Genomic DNA, 19,059 nt, shown 5'->3' on the forward strand with positions numbered 1-19,059 from the left:
GACCCAATTCCTCAACTTCTAACCCGGTTGCCCCAACAAATGGAAGAGACCATGGTATAGATGATTCAATCACCCCATAGTCTCTACGTCAGCCATCTTTGACACTGAACGGTAATCTTTCTCAGACCCACCCACCCAGCCTGTCTTACTGGAGCTAACACGAGTATTTGTATTTCATCCCTTCACTGGGGTAGCCTGAAAGGACTGCAATATGGGCCAAGAGCCAATGCTGATGGGAAAAAAAAAACTCAGCAGTGCCCCCACCCGTGCAAGTAACTAGAAATGTATCCCGACTGACAGGCTATCTGGGCTTGTGAAGCCTAAGTGCCAGATCCACAACCCATCTACCTCAGAACAATGGAGACTGAGAATATCCTCAACCCCTAATTGTACCAAGTGCCTACTGTGTGCCCAGCCCGAGGGGAGGCCCACCGGGCGCAATACCCGGCAAGCTGGCAGCATTCCATCTTGAATCTTGGTGAACAGTGTGGTGACAAATACACAGCATGGTTGTTTGCATCTATCTCTGCAAAGCACGAAGCTGTTGGGAAAGGTCTCAGATAAGAGAATAAGTTTCAAAATATCCAACTTTTGAAGCCTGCATGAGCGTGGCTAATGGACTGGCTTTTTAGTTTAGCACCAAACTGACTCCCAAAACACTGTCAAGAATACATCCGCTGATTACTCAGATATAAATGTTTAAGTTGTAAAACCTGAATGTCTCTAAAGTGTACTTTACTCAGCAGGCCATTAAGGCAGAAGTGTGGATTCAAAGGCATCAACATGGCATATGATGGGGTTACTCTGAAGGTTAATCAGGCACCACAAGTACTTAGGATTTATCCTACACTGTCAGTCCATAGGCCCTGAGTCCTGCCTCAAGTCAAACAGGGAGGGATGTGAGAGGCACATCGGAGGATCTGACTGACACAGTGTGATTCCATTCTTGACACCCCCCCCCCCCAAAAAAAAACCCCATCCCAGCCAAACACAAACACCAAAGCTGAGGTGGCTCACACACAACATATTTACCCCAAGGCACACCATTAGCCAGGCTACAACTCCTCAAGTTCAGTGTGTCTGGAATACCTTATGAAGAATACAACACCACTGAGATGTAGAAAATTTATTTTAAAATTCCTAACTTGAACATTTAAGCCAAACTTTTATTACACCATGTGTACATGTGCAAGTTCTCTCATTGTAAATACAACACAGCTCAGAACATTCTAACCCCAAATATCTTCTCAAGTCTACCTTGAAAATTTTAATTGTCAAAGAGAGCTCAAGAAAAAAAAAAGAGAGAGAGTTCAAGAGCAGCACCTTTTCACTACTTCATTGGCCCTAAAAACACTACCTGGCTTTATCTAGGTTCCCCCAATTTTAGTTTTCCTTATTTCTAGGGACCAGCTAGAGAGCTTGGAGGTTCCACATGTACTCAAACACCCCCGAAGGCTGAGGGGCTCTGAACAGACCAAGAACCATCTGCATCCCGGAACAAAGATCACGTTTTCAGTTTTCAAAGTTTCGGTTCAGGAATGAGATAGCAGGGTCTGACAACCCAGTCAGGCAATGGGCTGGTGGGAGGAAATGCCACTGTCGCCAAGGGCAGCAGCAGAAATCTAGAGTAAGTGTCAGAACGCAGCCCCTGCATTACCCCATTTCTCTCTGGGACACTCCCCACCCTCACACTGCATTGGGGTTGTTTTGACATTTTCCCCCGACGCAGGACAGCCTGCGAGGTGGGAGCCACCTCCAGGACCGGACCGGGCCGGGCCGCAGAGGACAGAGCCTGGCCTTTGTTTACGGCGATGACCTTAAGGCGTGAGGAGGAAGCCGCCTCCCACCCCGCCGCCCCGGCCCTGCCCTCTCCTGCCCCCCCAGGGCCCACAGCCACCCGAGACCCTGCCCCCGGCCGTCCCCACCCCGGCCCCGATCCTCCCCTGGACCCTGTCCTCCGCACCGCGGCCTCTGACCCCCCGCCCGCCCCAGACCCTGCCCCTGCCCCGGGCCCTCAGCCCCCAGGCCGCGCTCGCCCAGTTGCCGTTGGTTTCTGGCCACGACTCCGCGGCGGCGGCGGCGCCTGCGAGCCCCGAGCCCACCCCCGCCCAGCCCGGGCCTCCGGCGTGCAGACCCTGCGGGGGCCGCTGCTTCCTTCCGCGGTCGCTCGCGCTCGGGCGGCCGGGGCCGGGGCTCCTCGAACGGCCAGGCGGGCCGGGGCTGGCGGCCGAGGGGCCTCACCGAGATAGATGTCTCCGAAGGAGCCGCTGCCGATCTTCCGGCCCAGCCGGTACCTGTTCCCGACTCTCAGCTCCATGGCGGCGCGGCCAGGCTCGCTCCTGCCCTCCCGGCCGCTTCCTGGGTATGAGCTCCGGGAGGCGGCGCCGCTGCTGCCCCTACTGCGGGTCCGGCTGTCGGCTCCGCCCCCCTCACGGCCCCACTTTCACCATCGCTTTCCGGCCGCCCCGCCGCTCCCAGCGCCTCAATACGGGGCGGATGGGACAGTCCGAGCACCGCCGCCCCTGCTCCGGCCCCTGCCGGCCCCGCTCGCCCTCTCCCCGCCGCGGATGGACTCGGATCTTCCGGGCCTAAATCCCCCTTCAGCTGCCTGAAGGAGCCGCCGCCATCGCGCTGTGACGTCACTTCCCCTAGCAACCCGGAGGGGCGGGGCCGACTCGGGGGCGGGGAGGGGCGGGGACCCGGACCCGGAACCGACGCCCTCCGGGGCGGGCACCTGGAGCGTGTGACAGCGCGGCTCAGACGCGGCTTTGGGACGTCCCAGGATGCCTGCGCTTGAGGCCTCTGCTACCTGCCAGCCTCTCTCACAGGCCTCCCAGGGTCTGGCGGCTGGCTGGAAGGTGCCATAGGAGCTGCCAAGGTTGCAGGGTGTAGGCTGAGCCAACACACTGAACTAATCTGTGTTGGATCCGAATGTTCTTCCTTGCTGAAGAAGCTGATAGGCAGCTTCAAAGATCTGGACTCCATTCCCATCACTGGGAAGGGCCCTCCAGAGCAGCACCTGAGCCAGTGATGCCCCTCCCGGCCTGTCTCCACACGGCTAACACGTGGAGAGCAAGTGCATATTTTTGGACCTAGCATATGGAGTACTCTATGCCTGGGATGCAGGTGCATGAAATGTTCAGGGTCACTGCCTGGGATTGCAGAAGAGAAAAGCAGCAGCTGAGCTGTACCCCCTGTAGCAAACAAAGCTGGTCTCTCCGCTCCCAGGTCTTTCCTGTCCATCTCTCAGCCTCAGTGGTGCAGCCTCTGCCCCCAAATAGCTCAAGGAGGTCAGGTCGGGGAGCCAAAAATCATTCCTCGAGATTGCATAGCAGCACCTGGGGACAGCAGGTGCTGTTGGTGGCTGAGTGGTGGGCTGTTGGGAACCACCCAGTTGCTCCATCTTATAACGGTCTTGGAGGATTTGCCAAACTAGTAAAACCTTGTCAGCAGAATTGCTCCTGGCCTTTCTGCTGATGAACAAAGCCCAGCTTTCCTGCCAGAGAAAAGCATGTGTGTGAGCTTGAAAGGCAAGGGGGCTGGCCCGCACTCCCTGGGTAGGCAGCCTGGCTTCTCCCTTAGCAGCTTGGGCTGGTCTTAGGCCAGTGGCTCCTCTCAGGCTTCAATGCCCTCTCTTGGAAAGGAAGCTGCAGTGTGTGGGGCCACTTCCAGACTCCAGGGCTCTGCCTGTTTACTTTATAGGGTCAAGTAATCAGCAGACACAAGAACCAAAGTCCTTCTGTTACTTGATGGCAATGGCTGTTATGAGGCAGGAGCAATGCTGCCCTGTTATCCTATAGCACTATGCTGCAGGTGGTGTGTCCCAGAGACATGACCATCCCTTCTGTGGGCCTCAATTACCTATTTTAGAAGCACCTCGTGGCCCCAAGGCTTGTAGAAGCTGTGACCCAGACAGCTGCTCCCTACTTCCAGCCTCAGTAGCTAGGGACAGATCCTCTCTGTGCTCAGATGCTGCCTGTGAGACCTCGAGAAGGGACCAAATACCAGTGCTCTTACAGCAACAGTGCCAGCACAAGACCCTCGCAGGCACTCAGCAAGAGTGCTGTGTTCTTTTTTTTTTTTTTTTGAGACAGAGCCTCAAGCTGTCGCCCCGGGCTTAAGCAATTCTCTTCCCTCAGCCTCCCAAATATCTAGGACCACAGGCGCCCACCACAACGCCCAGCTATTTTTTGGTTGTAGTTGTCATTGTTGTTTGTCAGGCCCGGGATGGATTCGAACCCATCAGCTCTGGTGTATGTGGCTGGTGTCTTAGCCGCTTAAGATATAGGCGCCGAGCCGAGTGTTGTGTTCTTGCTGTTGGCAATGGCTGTTTAGCTGCCAGCTTATAGGCCTCTAAGTGATGCCCACATCAGCATGGCACATAGGAGGCACTTGATCAACACTGGCTCCATAAGTGGCTCATGTGAGTGGATGCCTGGCTCTAAGTGGGACCCGAGGTCAGGCAACCCTGTGAAGTGGCTGTGAGGTGGAGACCCTGCCTTCAGAGCCTGGCTTCTAGGCCCCACTCCCAGGCCCGCACTCCTGGAGAAGATACTGACCTAAGCCTTCTCTTCCCTTAAAACTCACACCTAGGACTCCCCAGGTTTATTCTGGGCTGGGCTGGGGGTCCTCCTGTTCCTCCAGGAACCCTGTTCCTGGCTGAGGGTTTTCTTTTTTTTTTTTATTTTAACCTAAAACCTCAGTAGAAGCAAGGTCTCACCAAAAAGGCATGGTGTGGTCCCTGCTGGGGGGGTGGGGGATGGGAGACCCTTCTGCTGTTGCCATTACACCCCTGCCAGGATTTGGGGCACAGATTCCTGCATGTCCCTCCAGCACACAGATTTGCTTCCACCTACAGGGCTGCAGCGCTGGGGCCCGGGTATCTGCAAGCCCACCCCCACCTTACCTGACACTTCTGAACAGCCAGGTGCCTCTGGTTTTAGCCCAAATTCCTTGTGACCTCCTGTGTAGGTGAGATCGATGCCACACCACCATCCCAAGTAAGGAAGCTATTCAACAGAGTGAACTCTCATCCTGCCCTCTGTGCCCCTGTACTTGTGAGAGGCAGGATGAGAGAGAACCACACAGAACATGCCCTGTTGGGAGGCATGAAGGGTTTCCCCTGTAAGCAGCTGTATGAATAGCTTTATCAGGCTATGAGCTGCTCTGGGGCCTCCTGACCAGGGCTCCTCACAGTGGTCCATGTGTCCTCACCACTGGGCTCTGTTCTTCCTCCACTGGCTGTCATGCTCTGGCTTCTAGTAGATTCTGCTCTTTTTGGCTTTCCTGACCACCCCCCAACTGTGCATCCATTCAGCTTCCTAAAAGATGGCAACTGTCTGGTTAGTCAGCTCTTTTTCTGTCTCAAGTCACAGGTCATTTTACTAACAAGAACAAGGATGCCACTTTTGAGCCAGTTACGGGGGCAGGGCCATTTGGACCTGTGGCTTCCCTGTGGCCAAAGCCTAGGACAGCACAGGGTCACGTAGAGGGGCTCTTGCACCTGGAGAGAAGGCCACCCCAGCTGCAGCCCACCCCATCTAGCTCTCCACTCCAGCACTCAGATGTCAAAGATTTCCTCTTTCTCTCCTAATACCCACTGAAAAGCCACAGGAATGCTGACGTTCATTGTTCTCTTAGAAATCATCACTGTGGGATGAAGTACTGGGCCCAGAGAGACTGCATGCTGAAAATTTCTAGATTTTTCTTGACAGCTCCAATTTCAAACATTATATGATTTTAACAAAGCCAGCAAAAACAGGAGTTCAAGAAAGTATGGGATAGCCGGACATTGTGGCAAGTGCCTGTTGTCCCAGCTACTTGGGAGGCTGAGGCAAGAGGATCCCTTAAGACCAAAAGTTTGAGGTTGCTGTGAGCTGTGACGCTGTACCAAGGGTGACATAGTGAAACTCTGTCTCAAAAAAAAAGGAAAGAAAAGAAAAAGAAAGTATGAGACGCCAAAAGGTAGAAGAACCCAAGTGTCCATTGACATTGAGTGGACAAAATACAATGGAATGTTAGCCAACTTCAAAAAGGAAGGAAATTGCACAACAAGGGTGAGCCTTGGAGACACTATGCTAAGTGAAATCAGCCGGACACAGAAGAACACATACTGTATGGTTGCAGTCACAGGAGGTCCCTAGAACCATCACATTCACAGAGACAGAAGGTAGAATGGTGGTCTCCAGGGCTAGGAGAGGGGTGGAGACAGAGCTTCAGTTTGGGAAAATGAAAAGTTCTGAAGCTGGACAGTGGTAATGTTCACATAGCAATGTGGACGTGCTTGGTGCCCCTGAGCTGTGCTACTATAGGCATTTAGGATGGTGAATTGCAAGGCAGAGGACTGAGGCTGAGGAACACCTTCCACTGCCGATGAAACATCCATCAAGATGCCCACAACACAGGAGAAGATGGGAACCTCAGGGGTGAGCTGTGTGCAGGAGAGTCGTGAGTGGGCTCTGTCTGAAGCTGAACAGGACCAGACACATGAGTGGGCTCTGTCTGAGGCTGGACGGGACCAGATAGTAGCGGGACCGGTCTCAGAGCTGGAGGGACACCCAGGCCAGCAGTGGAGATGCCAGGGCACTGAGCTGCAGGCAGGCTGCTCAAATGCCTTACCTCGACGGGTGTGCCAGGAATGCCTGAGGCTGCGTACTCTATGAAGAAAAAAGGTTTATTTGGTTCACAGTTCTGATGCCTGGAAAAGTGGGCATTTGCTTCTGGTGAGGGGGGTCAGGGTTCTTCCCTCATGGGGGAGGCAAAGGGGAGCTGTGGTAAGAGGGGAGCCAGGCTGTGCACCTTTTGTGTTTATTTATTGTTGATTTGTTATTCCCTAACCCTCAGGACCTGTGAAAGATGCTTTTCTTTTTTTGAGACAAAGTCTCTGTGTCACCCATGCTGCAGGTGTGCAGCAGGTGACCGCAGCTCACTGCAGCCTTGTACTGCTGGACTCAAGAAATCCTCCCACCTCAGCCTCCCGAAATGCTGGTATTGACAGGAGTGAGCCACCAAGCCAAACCCTAAAAGACTCTTTTTCACAACCAGCTCTCCTGGGAAATAATAAGAGTGAGAACTCATTCATCACCAGGATGCACCCAGCCATTCCTGAGGGTCTGCTCCTACGAGCAGACACCGCCTGCCAGGCTCAACTCTCACACAACACTGACCATCAAATTTCAGCATGAAATTTGGAGGGGACAAACACCCAAACTGTAGCAACAGGTACAGAGGAATCAGACTGGCACTGGGCTCTCATGTGGTCTCTGTGACCCCCAAAAGCACCAGTTGGAAACTTAATCCCCAGTGCAAAGTGTTGGAAGGCAGTCTTTCTCAGAGCCCTCATGAATGGATTAACACTGACTGCGACGGGCTTGACAAAGGGAGTTGGACTCTTGTCACCACTCCCTCATCCTGTCCTTTCTGCCATGTGAGGACACAGTGGCTGTTCCTCCACTCCAGAGGTAACAAGGCTCCTGTTGGAAGGAGAGAGCCCTCAGCAGACACCAACCATCTTGGACTCCCAGACTCCAGAACTATGAGAAATAAACGTCTGTTCTTCATAATGGCCCAGTCTCAGGTGCTTTGTTATGGCACTGTAAAAGGACTAAGACAGGTTCTTACATGAATTGGAAACCTGTAGGAACAGCGAAGAGATGTTTTCAAGCAGCTGGGGCAGCTCCCAGGACTCTGTCGTCCAGCTGCGTCCTTGGGTCATGCCAGGAGCCCATCCAGAAAGAGCCCAGGAAGCCTCTTAGTGAGCAACGAATGAGGCCCAGGCGTGCACACACCCAGGGTGGGTGCACCAGGAGGCGTGTGGAACTATAGCAGAGAACAGACAGTGACACCTTTCTGGACCTGAAAAAGTGAGTGTTAAATAAAGATTCCTGCCTGGGTATGGTGGCTTATGCCTGTAATCCCAGAACTCTGGAAGGCCACGGTGGATAAATTGCTTGAGCTCAGGAGTTTGAGACCAGCCTGAGCAAGAGTGAGACCCCCATCTCTAGTAAAATTAGAAAAACTAGCTAGGTGTGGTGGTGGGCAGCTGTAGTCCCAGCTACTCTAGAGGCTGAGGCAGGAAGATTGCTTGAGCCCAGGAGTCTGAGGTTTCTGTGAGCTATCACACCATGGCACTCTAGTCTGGGCCACAGAGTGAGACTCTGCAGGAAAAAATATACATATATTCCTGGTAAATAAAGTGCTGCTGGGGGCAGGGAGTAGGGGGAGTAACATCTTCCCAAACCATCCACCAGGGCAAGTGGGAGAAAAATGGGAAGCAGTCTTGGCTACAGATTATCATCTCACCTCTCAGGGCAGAGGGCATGAGGATACAACAGGGCAGTGACACTGGCGGTGCCTTATTCAAATGACTTTGAATGGGACTGCAAAAGCACAGCAGGAGGACACGTGGGACAGGAGATGTGGTCATGGAGTGCCAAGGAGAAAGAAGGGGTCAGAGAGGGCCCTGGCAGGCTTATGGCTCAGCAGGGGTGCTTGCTGCCCACGTTTTCTTGCCCATAGTCATCACACCTGCCATTGAGAATGTCAGGATGCCTCATGATTTTCTAGTCACTTCAGTTACTAAGATCCAAGTCCTGCTTGGGTAAAATTAAGGCCCGGTTTTAGTACTCTAGGTCTAACCTCCCATCAGGCACAGCTGGGAAAGAGGGAGGAGCACAGGGCACACACAGCCCCTGATTCCCTCACATCTGTCTTTTCGTGCCAGTGCTCGGACCACAGGAAGTGTGAGAACTTCAGGCCAATGTCCGGGGGACAGGCACTGACACTCAAGCCTTCCTTGTGGGGCCCAGGCATGAGACTGAGCTGGGAGCTCTTGGTTACTCCCCTGACTCCCCCTCCACCCTGTACCCAGCCATGTGCCAGGCCTTCTCCTGCCGCCCCTGACCAAGGCTCCTCTGGACCCACAACCCGATGCCTCTCAGGCACCCATACTCAGTACTGGCTCCTTTGAACCTACAAAGTTGCAGCAGAGACGAGCTTGCAGCAGTAATAGACATGTCCCAGCCCCCAGCCAGGGTTCCCGTCCTGCTCATGCTCCATCATGGCTGGGGTGGAACTGGGCTGTCAGGGTCCAGGGGCCCAGAGGGCAGAAGCACTAGATGGCCTGCACACTGCCAGTCACCGAGTCAAAGTGTGAGAGTCACCCTGGAGTGCTGGGGTGGCACTCACCTGCCCTCGGCTGCCTACCCAGAGCCTGGAGGTACAGCCTCCTGCTGGCAGAAGGGCACTCGTGGGGCTCTGGGCTTGGTGGCTTCCCTGTGGGAAGAGGAAAGTCCCCATTACCGCTCCTGGGGCTGGGTGGGCACCAAGTGTCCAGCAAGTGCCCTCCCTGGGACAAACTACATCACCCCTCTTAGTGACTGTGGGTTCACGTGGCTCAGCTCTCTGAGAGCCAAGCTGGGGAGGAGCAGAGCCTGTGGGGCCCAGCAGCTTCTTTCACTCTCCCCACCTCACCTCAGGGGTGCTGCCTTGTCCCCTTAGGGGACTGCCCTGGGGAAGAGGGGCAGCAGGTGGGGTGCAGGTCAGATCCCTCTTCCACTGCAAATGACACTTGGCTGATGGAAACCACCCCTAGACTTGAAAATGGTCTGAGGCCATCTGGCAACTCTGGGTCACTTTGCCCTAGAGGCCATGGCCCGGCCCAGCTCCCGAGTGGGCGCCTCTCTCACCCCAGCAGCAGAGTGGCTCTGCTGGCTCGCTGGCTCTGCTGTGCCCCTCCTGCCCTCCCCTGACAGCAGCCACCCGGCATCTTGCTTTTGAGGACAGGCACTTCTCATCCTAGAGGATGAGAGCTTATTGCTCGTGGGTTTAGTGTCATGTTTCTTCACTGGGGTCTGAGTCACTTCTAAGGCCAGGGCACCAAGGCTGCAAGCCAGGACCTGGTATGTAGGGGCCACAGCAGGGTCATTCCTCCTGTGCTATCTTAGAGGACACAGACTAGCAGCTTGTGGCCAAATTAACCTTAACTTGGAGGGTCCACTAGAGAGTCAACACCAGGCGGCATCAGCATGTGCGTCCAGCTACCCTTGTGATTGCACCCTGTGTAGGTGGCCACTCACATGTGGGGCCCCTGCCACCCAGGCTGTATGCTCTGGGCCCTGCCCTCAGTGACCAGGCCTTGCTGCTACCTGCTGGGACCCCTGCAGGCTGGGCATTGGGAGGTCACCCCACCCCACCCCACCCCCGCACCACCCCAGCCTGCAGCTGGCCGGGTCTGAAGCTCCAGCTGTTCATTCACACATTCATGTGAAGGGGGAGCTCTCAGCCTTCTCTGGCTACAGGCCCTGCCCTGCTTAAAGCCAACCCTGAGCTGGTACCCTCATTCTCTACTGCTGGGAATGTAAAACAAGGCAGCCACTTTGGAAACAGTGTGGGGACTCCTTAAAAAATTGAACATAGGGCGGCACCTGTGGCTCAGTGAGTAGGGCGCCAGCCCCATGTACCGAGGGTGGCACTTTCAAACCCGGCCCTGGGCAGACCACAATGCACCGCTCATGGCATCGGTTGCCCGGCAATGGGCCCCATGAGGTGAGGCCCCCTATCTGGAAAGGTGGAGTCGGGGCTGGGTCTTGAGGACCACTAGGCTGCTTCGGAGGGATGAGAGAGGACCTTCTGCAGGAGCCAAGGGAAGTGTTTCTACTTTCACAGAGGTCATCCCAGGGTTTGTTCTTTTTTTTTTTTTGGTGAGACAGAGTCTCACTGTACCGCCCTCAGGTAGAGTGCCATGACTTCACATGGCTCACAGCAACCTCTAACTCTTGGGCTTAGCGATTCTCTTGCCTCAGCCTCCCAAGCAGCTGGGACTACAGGCGCCCGCCACAACGCCTGGCTATTTTTTGGTTGCAGTTCGGCCGGGGCTGGGTTTGAACCCGCCACCCTTGGCATATGGGGCCGGCACCCTACTCACTGAGCCACAGGCGCAGCCCACCAGGGTTTGTTCTTGAACAACAATGTCAAGAAGTTGTGTCGCAGGGTGGTGCCTGTGGCTCAGTGGGTAGGGCGCCAGCCCCATATACTGAAGCTGGTGGGTTCAACCCTGGCCCTGGCTGAAATGCAACGATAAAATTCACTTAAAAAAAAAAATACCTGGCCCCGGCCAAACTGCAACAAAAAATAACTTATGATTGCATTAATGTATACAGCTATGATTTAATAAAAATAAAATAAAATAAAATAGCCGGGCGTTGTGGTGGGCGCCTGTGGTCCCAGCTACTTGGGAGGCTGAGGCAAGACAATCGCCTAAGCCCAAGAGCTGGAGGTTGCTGTGAGCTGTGATGCCATAGCACTCTACCGAGAGCAACAAAGTGAGACTGTGTCTCTAAAAAAAAAAAAAAATTGAACAGAGACTTACTACATGACCCAGTGATTCCACCCCCAGCTTCCATCCAGAAAGCAATGAAAACTTGTGTCCACATGAAACTTGCATACAAGTGTTCACGGTCACATTATTCGTTATTCGTTATTCGTGATGGCCAAAAAATGGAAACAACCAGGATGTCATAACTGATGAATTGATTCCTAAATTGTGTTATGTCCTCATGATGGGATATTACTCAGTCATAAGAAAGGACGAAGGTGGTGCTTGTGGCTCAAAGGAGTAGGGCTCTGGCCCAATATGCCAGAGGTGGTGGGTTCAAACCCAGCCCGGGCCAAAAAAACAGAAATGGCTCAGTGCCTGTGGCTCAAGTGGCTAAGGTGTCAGCCACATACACCTGAGCTGGTGGGTTCGAATCCAGCCCGGACCTGCCAAGCAACAATAACAGCTGCAACCAAAAAAATAGCCAGGTGTTGTGGTGGGTGCCTGAAGTCCCAGCTACTTGGGAGACAGAGGCAGGAGAATTGCTGTGAGGTGATGCCACAGCACTCTACTCAGGGTGACAGCTAGAGGCTCTGTCTCAAAAAAAAAAAAAAAAAGAAGGGACGAAGTAATGATCCCTGCTATTGCATGGACAGACCTGGAGATGTGCCCAGTGGGAGAAGCCCGTCAGAAAAGATCACATGCTGTGTGAAACGTCCAGGCAAGTCCGTAGCGACAGAAGGTGGGTTAGTGATTGTAGGGGTTGGAGGTGGGGTGTGGGGCAGTGGCTACTAATGAGTAGGGGGTTTCTCCTCTTCTGAAATGATGAAATGTTTCAGAACTAGATAGAAATGAGGGTTGCATAACATTATGAATGAACTAAAATTCACCAATTGCATACTTTTAAATAGTTAAAACAATGAGTTTTGTTGTGTGAATTTTTTTTTTTTTTTTTTGCGGTTTTCGACCAGGGCTGGGCTTGAACCTGCCACCTCTGGCATATGGGGCCAGCATCCTACTCCTTTGAGCCACAGGTGCTGCCCTTGTTGTGTGAATTTTATCTAGTTTATCTTTTTTTTTTTTTTTTCAGGGGAAAGCGCGAACGCAGTCCTGTGGCTCAAAGAGGTAGGGCGCCAGCCCCATATGCCGGAGGTGGTGGGTTCAAACCCATCCCCGGCCAAAAACTGCAAAAAAAAAAAAAAAAAGTAAAACAAAATTTTATCTAGTTTAAACGAAGCACAAAACACCCCTGAGTGCTGAGCCTAGATTCCTTGCAGGGATTCATTTCTACCTCTTTTCTTTTTTTTTTTTTAGTAGAGATGGGATCTCATTCTTGTTCAGGCTGGTCTTGAACTCCTGAGCCCAAGCAACCCACCCACCTTGGCCTCCCAGAGTGCTGGGATTACAGGTCACTAAGCCTGGCCACCGCACTGGGGTTCAGAGGGTCCTCAGCTCTGCATCAGCAAGAACAACTTGCTGTCCCCAAATGCATCAGTGTCCCCTTCCCTTAGAGCCTTTGCATATGCTGTGCCCTCCATCAGTCCCTCCCACTGGCCTCAGGGAATGCCGCTGACCTGGTGTCCATGGCTTGTGTAAGTGCTGGTCAGGGATGGCTGGGGTTGGGGGGAGAAGCCCTCCATCTTCAGGCAGTGCCATGCCAGTGGTCAGGAGGCTGGGATCAGGGCAGATGCCCATGTTTCTTTCTTTCTATCTATCTGTCTATCTATCTATTGAGACAGGGTCTTGCTCTGTCACCCAAGCTAGAGTGCAGTGGATCCTAGCTCACTATAACCTCAAACTTCCAGGCTCAAGTGATTCTCCCATCTTAACCTCCCAAAAAGCTGGGATTACAGGCACCAGCCAGCATGCAGGATTATAGGCATGAGCCAGTTTCAATTTCCACCAGCTGCACAATCTTGGGTAAATAACCTCTCTGTGCCTCTGCTTTCTCATCTGCAGAATGGATATAATAACAGCACAGAACCTCTAAGGTTACTGTGAAGGTTAATAGAATTATCGCGTGCACAGTTTAGAGCAGGGCCTGGAACTAAGCAATTACTTTTTTTTTTTTTTTGAGACAGAGTCTCACTTTGTTGCCCTTGGTAGAGTGCTATAGTGTCATAGCTCACAGCAACCTCAAACTCCTGGGCTCAAGCGATTTTCTTGCCTCAGCCTCCTGAGTAGCTGGGACTACAGGCGCCCGCCACAATGCCTGGCTATTTTTTTTTTTTTAAAGATAGGTCTTGCTCTGGCTCAGGTGGGTCTCTTCTTACTTGTGAGCTCAGGCAATCTGCCTGCCTTGGCCTCCCAGAGTGCTAGGATTAGAAGTGTGAACCACTGCACCCGGCCCAAGCAATCACTTTGTAAGTAGTCATCGATAATATCATTTCTGTTTGCTCGGGAAATGGATTGTCCTGTGGGCAGCAATCGGTGTTTGTCCTGTGCAGAGTACTTGGCTGTGCCCAGGCTGGATAATTGCTGCCTGCTGAGACCCACAGACAACTGGGAACCTTGTGCCCCTATGCCAAGGGCATGGGGGTGGGCATAGCACTAACAATTATCCTCATTTAATTAACAAAATTTGCTTCTGGTGCCTGCGGTCCAGAGTCAGGGTTGCTCCTTCCTGCACAGTGTGGATCCAGCCAGGCCACTGGACCCTGCCCTGCTTCACTCACCCTGTCCTGGCCCTGGCGACCCCCTTTTCCCCGTCTTCTTGGATCTTTCTGCTGGCCCCGGGCTCCCAGACCTTCCCTCTCACCTCCATCCCACACCCAGGCTGGGTGCCTGGGACCCCACACCTCCTCGCAGCCATACTCTACATCACCCCACCTGGGCACCTGTCTGGCTGAGCCCTTGGCCTGTGCCCAGTGAGCCCTCTCCCAGCCCAAAGGCTGTCCTTGCTCCTCTGCCCCAGCCTGACTCCATTCCCTTGGCTGGTGGCATTGTAGCCTGAGAACACTCACACACTCTGTGGCCCACCAGGAATCCTGTTGCATCTGCCTGCCTTCTCCTACTCACCTGGGGGGCCTTTCCCAGGGTGGGAGGCCCCAGGCTGTTGCCATTAGTGGGGACAGTGCTCACACAAGGTGTTTGCACAAAGAGGGACCACCCCCTCTCTTCCTGCCATTTCTTGTACCTTGACAAGAGATCAGGCACCCCAGGCCTCTGAGGCCAATACTCACCTGTCCCAGGGCTCAGCCTGATACCCCATGACATCAGAGGCCTCAGCCATACCCTGAGCAGCCACCTCTGAGGATAGCAAGGCATCCTGAGCCCAGTACATGAGTGCGACAGGACAAGTCACATGGGGCTGAATAAGCACAGGCTACCAGAGGGCTCCTGGCCAGAGTCAAGGGCATGGTGGCCTATTGGAAGGCCCTACACTCTGCCCCAAGTCCTGACTTGGCCTGGCGCTCTGCTCACTATTGACCACTGTGGCTGTCTCTGTCCCCAAGGTCTCATGAGCACCTGGGGGTAGGGGTCAGGGGGCCTGGCCAGGTCTGCTGGTGTTTTCTCTGGAACTCCTGTACCCCTGCCCCAAGCCCAGGGAGTCTTGGTGGCAGATGGGAGACTCTAGGTGAGAAGGTGTGCAGGGCCGGGGTGGGGGTGCTGCGGGCCTTAGCAGCCTGTCTCCGTCAGTTGCAGGGGATGGGAACCCCTCTGATACATGCCTTTACATGGTGGGTGGAAGAGGCAGCCAGTCTCAGAAACTTCCTGAGCTTTTGGGAGGGTAGAGCCAAAGTAGCTGACCTGGGGTAGAGTATACTTCCCCCAGAGCTGAGACCTGGGGAGTGTTTGGGTCCTTCCCTAAACCCTCCTCTGCTGTTCTCCCCAGCCCCTAGGGAGTCTGAGAGGCTCCAGCCAACTCTTGCAGGCTTTGGGCTAGGCACAGCAACCAGGCCCCTCTCCTTGAGGGGGGGTGAGGAAGTCCAAGCCAGCCTTGCACAAGTAAACAGGGACTGCCAAGGGGACAGGGCTATGGACAGCCTGGAAGGACACCAGCAGGCACAGGGCCTGCCTGGGACTGTAGTCTGCAGCTTTTAGCAGCTTCCAGGGGGAGGTGACCTCCCCCGCAAAAAATCTGAAGAAGTGACCTCAGCCTGCGGGAGAGGAGGCCCCGGGGGGATGTCACAGTAGTGGAGGTGCATATGTGCTGCGTGAGCATGTGAGTGCACATACATGTGTGGTGGGGAAAGCTAGCACCCAGCCACTGGCTGAGAGTAGCCCTAGGGAGTACTGGGACCCCTCCCACCAATGGCGCCATGGGTGCTGGTCAGGGCAAAGCTGGGAGGGCCAGACCTGTCCTGCGCCCCTGAGGGATTTCCATCCCCTCTTGTGGCCAGCATGGAACCAGTCTACATGTCTTGCTGTGCCCAGACACTAGCCAGGCCAGCAGAGGAGCTCGTAGTCTGGCACCCAGGCATTTGTGTTCAGACGTCTTGGTCGCCCCCTCTCATCTCTGCATCTGACAGCTGTACCTTGGTGCCTGGACAATGAGTCACCAGCTGAGCTTTTCCCAGCCTGGCCTTCCACCTGCACCAGGTGATTACGGCCTCTGGAGGTGGGGCCCAGTGAGCTGGCAGCCTCCTCCCACAGTCCCAGCGCCTCCTCCCCAAGTTATCGCAGGTCTGCATATCCCAGGCCACCTCTTCCTTTCTCTGCTATTGCCTCCTCCAGGCAGACATTCTAGCCAACTCAGCCAGCAGTGCCCTAGGTCAAGTGACCAGATGACACAAGTCCAGCCCAGGCCAGCCTTAATCATGTTCCCTGGAGAAGCCACTGGGAAGGGTGATTGGGCGTTGGGGCAGGTGCTAAGTGTGCTCGGGATCAAACTGAGGCAAGGCTCAGAACCTCCGAAATGCCTGGGAGCTCAGGGAGGTGGGATGGGGCAGAGGAGGTGGTCAGGATTTGGCCCAGTGCAGGAGGTGCACAAGTGCTCAGGGAGGGACAGCTGTCTGGTTGCCAGAGATAATCCTGGTGACGTTGGGGTGAAAGCAGCTGACTCAAGAGCAGCTCTGTTCCAGTGAAGCATCAACTCAGGAAATGCAGTACATGTGAGTGTAGACTCAAAGAAATAAAGAGGGGAAAAAAAGAGAAATTAAAAAGGGCAGAAATAGGCTGGACACAGTGGCTCACACCTGTAATCCTAACACTCTGGGGGGCTGGAGGCTGAGGGAGGAGGACCACTTGATCTCAGAGCTCAGGAGTTTGAGATTGCAGTGAGCTGTGATGGCAACACTGCAGGCTTAAAAATAAAAGGATGGGGCGATGGGGGGAGGGAATCGGGGAAGGCCAAAGCCAGGGCACTGAACAGCATGAACACTCTGGCAAGGACAATGCAGTATAAATAAACAAGAGACAAGAAAGAAAATAACTACAGAAGCAACACAGTCTTTATTATTTATTTATGTGTGTATGTATTGATTGATTGAGACATAGCCTCATTCTGTCACCCTGGATAGAGTGCCGTGGCTCACAGCTCACAGTAATTTCAATGGGCTTGAGCAATCCTCTTGCCTGAGCCTCCTGAGTAGCTGGGACTACAGGTGCCCATCACCACGCCCAGCTAGTTTTTTTATTTTTAGTGGAGATGGGGTCTTCCTCTTGCTCAGGCTGGTCTCCAACTCTTGAGCTCACAAAATCCACCTGCCCCGGCCTCCCAGAGTGCTGGGACTACAGGTGTGAACCACGGCGCCAGGCCAGATTTTTAAAATAACAGAACTGGAAACACAAATTAGTAAAATTAAAAACCTAAATGAAGTAGATAAATTCCTGGAAAATTATAAGATGACAAAAATAAGAACAAAAAGAAGTAAAGAACATAACAGACTCAAAGTGGGTCTTAGCCCCCTCTCCTTCTTCCAGTCTGGAGCCCAGGCTGCTCTACAAGCAACTTCCACCAGCTTCCAGGGACCAGTCAATTCCTGTCTTGGACAAAATGTTCCACAAAGTGAGAAAAAGTGGGATGTAGGCAGCTTACTTTATGAGGCCAGGGCAATTGGGACTTCAAACCAGACAAAAACAAACAAAAGGAGAACACAAAAGGCCCATTTAACTCAGGAATTTGGTGAAAAAATTTTGAGATAAAATATTATAATAGGTAACTTGACCCAATTATTTATAAGAAATAGAATTCATGTTCCAGTTTCTCTTGTTTTATATCAGACACTATTGATGCAATTCATCCCATTAAAAGGCTAAAAAAAATCCTATGAGTAACTCAGGTTCAGAAAGCATTTGATAGAATATAATAGAACCTATGTATTTTGTTTATGATTAGAAAGCTCTTAGCACAACAGAAATAGAAGAGCATTTTCTTCCCATGGCAGGAGTTAGAGACTCACATTGGCAACAACTGTGTATGTAACGGAGAGACTTCCATGGACCACAAACAGGACAAGACGCCCAGGGATCTGGTTCACACAGCCCCAGAGACTATTCAGTCTAACAATCATGCTCCTTCTCATTTACTCAACTGGATTGAAAACTTAGATCTGCACAAACACTTTCATGTGAAGACTGGGCGTGGTGGCTCACTCCTGTAATTCAAGCACATTGGGAGGCAGAGGCAGGTGGATCACTTGAGCTCAGGAGTTTGAGGTTGCTATGAGTTATATGACACCATGGCACTCTACCAAAGGCAACAAAGCAAAACTCTGTCTCAAAAAAATAAAAAGGAAATGAATAAAATAAAATGAAAGTGAGGCTTTATCTCAAAAATAAAATAAAATAAAAAAATAAAAAAATAAAAAATAGAAAAACTGCCAGGCGTGGTGGTGGGCACCTGTAGTCCCAGCTACTTGGGAGGCTGAGGCAAGAGAATCACTTGAGCCCAAGAGTTTAAGGTTGCTCTGAGCTGTGTGACACCAGGGCACTCTACCCAGAGTGACAAAGAAGTAGGGCGCCGGTCCCATATGCCGGAGGTGGCAGGTTCAAACCTAGCCCTGGCCAAAAACCAAAAAAAAAAAAAAAATGGTGTTAATCAAATGAATGCTATTGACACCATGTGACAGCGAGGACAGTCAAAGAAAACAGTTGTCATTTGAGGAGTGCAAGACCATTTTGAGGTGGTATTTGAAATTCAGAAATGCTGTGGAAGTACAATGACAATGGAGGCATCAGTATGCAACAGACCCTCCAACACATCTAACAGTTGCAGGATTTGGGATAAGTTTGTGACGTGCACAAGGGAAGACCCAGGAGGCCTCCCACAGCAACAAGTCCTGCTTCCTCTGCTGGAGTTTTGAAACAGTTTACACACTCGCCACAGGAGTCTACCAGTGTGCACGAAGAAGGAGTTAGCAGAACAAGCACACGATGCATTCTTAAAACAGAAAAATGGAGTTTTCATCCCAAGATTATTATATGAGAGCTTACCTTGATGAGAATTTCCCAGGACAATAGGGAGGATGGGAGGTACGGTTGAGTTTCCCTCATGTTCTCCTGACTTAACACCTCTCGACTTCTGCCTCTGGGGGACCTTAAAGGACGTGGTGTACTATAGAAAACCAGCTATACTGGTGGTACCTTGGGAAGAAATTGAAATGGCAGGTGCAGTGATGTAGGTGGACACTTTGGTCAGCGTTGCTCATGCAGTAGTTCACTATAATCAGAAGTGTCCGGATACCAATGATAACCACTTTGAGCACCTCTTTTTTTTTTTTTTTTTTTGTAGAGACAGAGTTTCACTTTATTGCCCTCGGTTGAGTGCCGTGGCGTCACACAGCTCACAGCAACCTCCAACT

General features: G+C 52.6%; 1 protein-coding gene across 3 annotated transcripts in view; it reads right to left on the reverse strand.

Moving 5' to 3' along the window:
* The window catches only part of CSNK1D (casein kinase 1 delta), a 38,830-nt gene extending 36,146 nt beyond the window's left edge, over window positions 1-2,684 (reverse strand). For 2 of the 3 annotated variants that reach the window (XM_053568270.1, XM_053568271.1), the window contains exon 1: window positions 2,242-2,660. In XM_053568270.1, coding sequence (XP_053424245.1) covers window positions 2,242-2,317 — 76 coding nt within the window. In that variant the 5' untranslated portion in view covers window positions 2,318-2,660. Of the gene's footprint in view, window positions 1-2,241 lie in introns of all 3 variants that reach the window. The other variant, XM_053568269.1, reaches the window with a different exon arrangement.
* Between the last annotated feature and the right edge of the window lie 16,375 nt (window positions 2,685-19,059).

Source organism: Nycticebus coucang, chromosome 18, assembly GCF_027406575.1.
Source record: "Nycticebus coucang isolate mNycCou1 chromosome 18, mNycCou1.pri, whole genome shotgun sequence".
NCBI classification, from domain to species: Eukaryota; Metazoa; Chordata; class Mammalia; order Primates; family Lorisidae; genus Nycticebus; species Nycticebus coucang.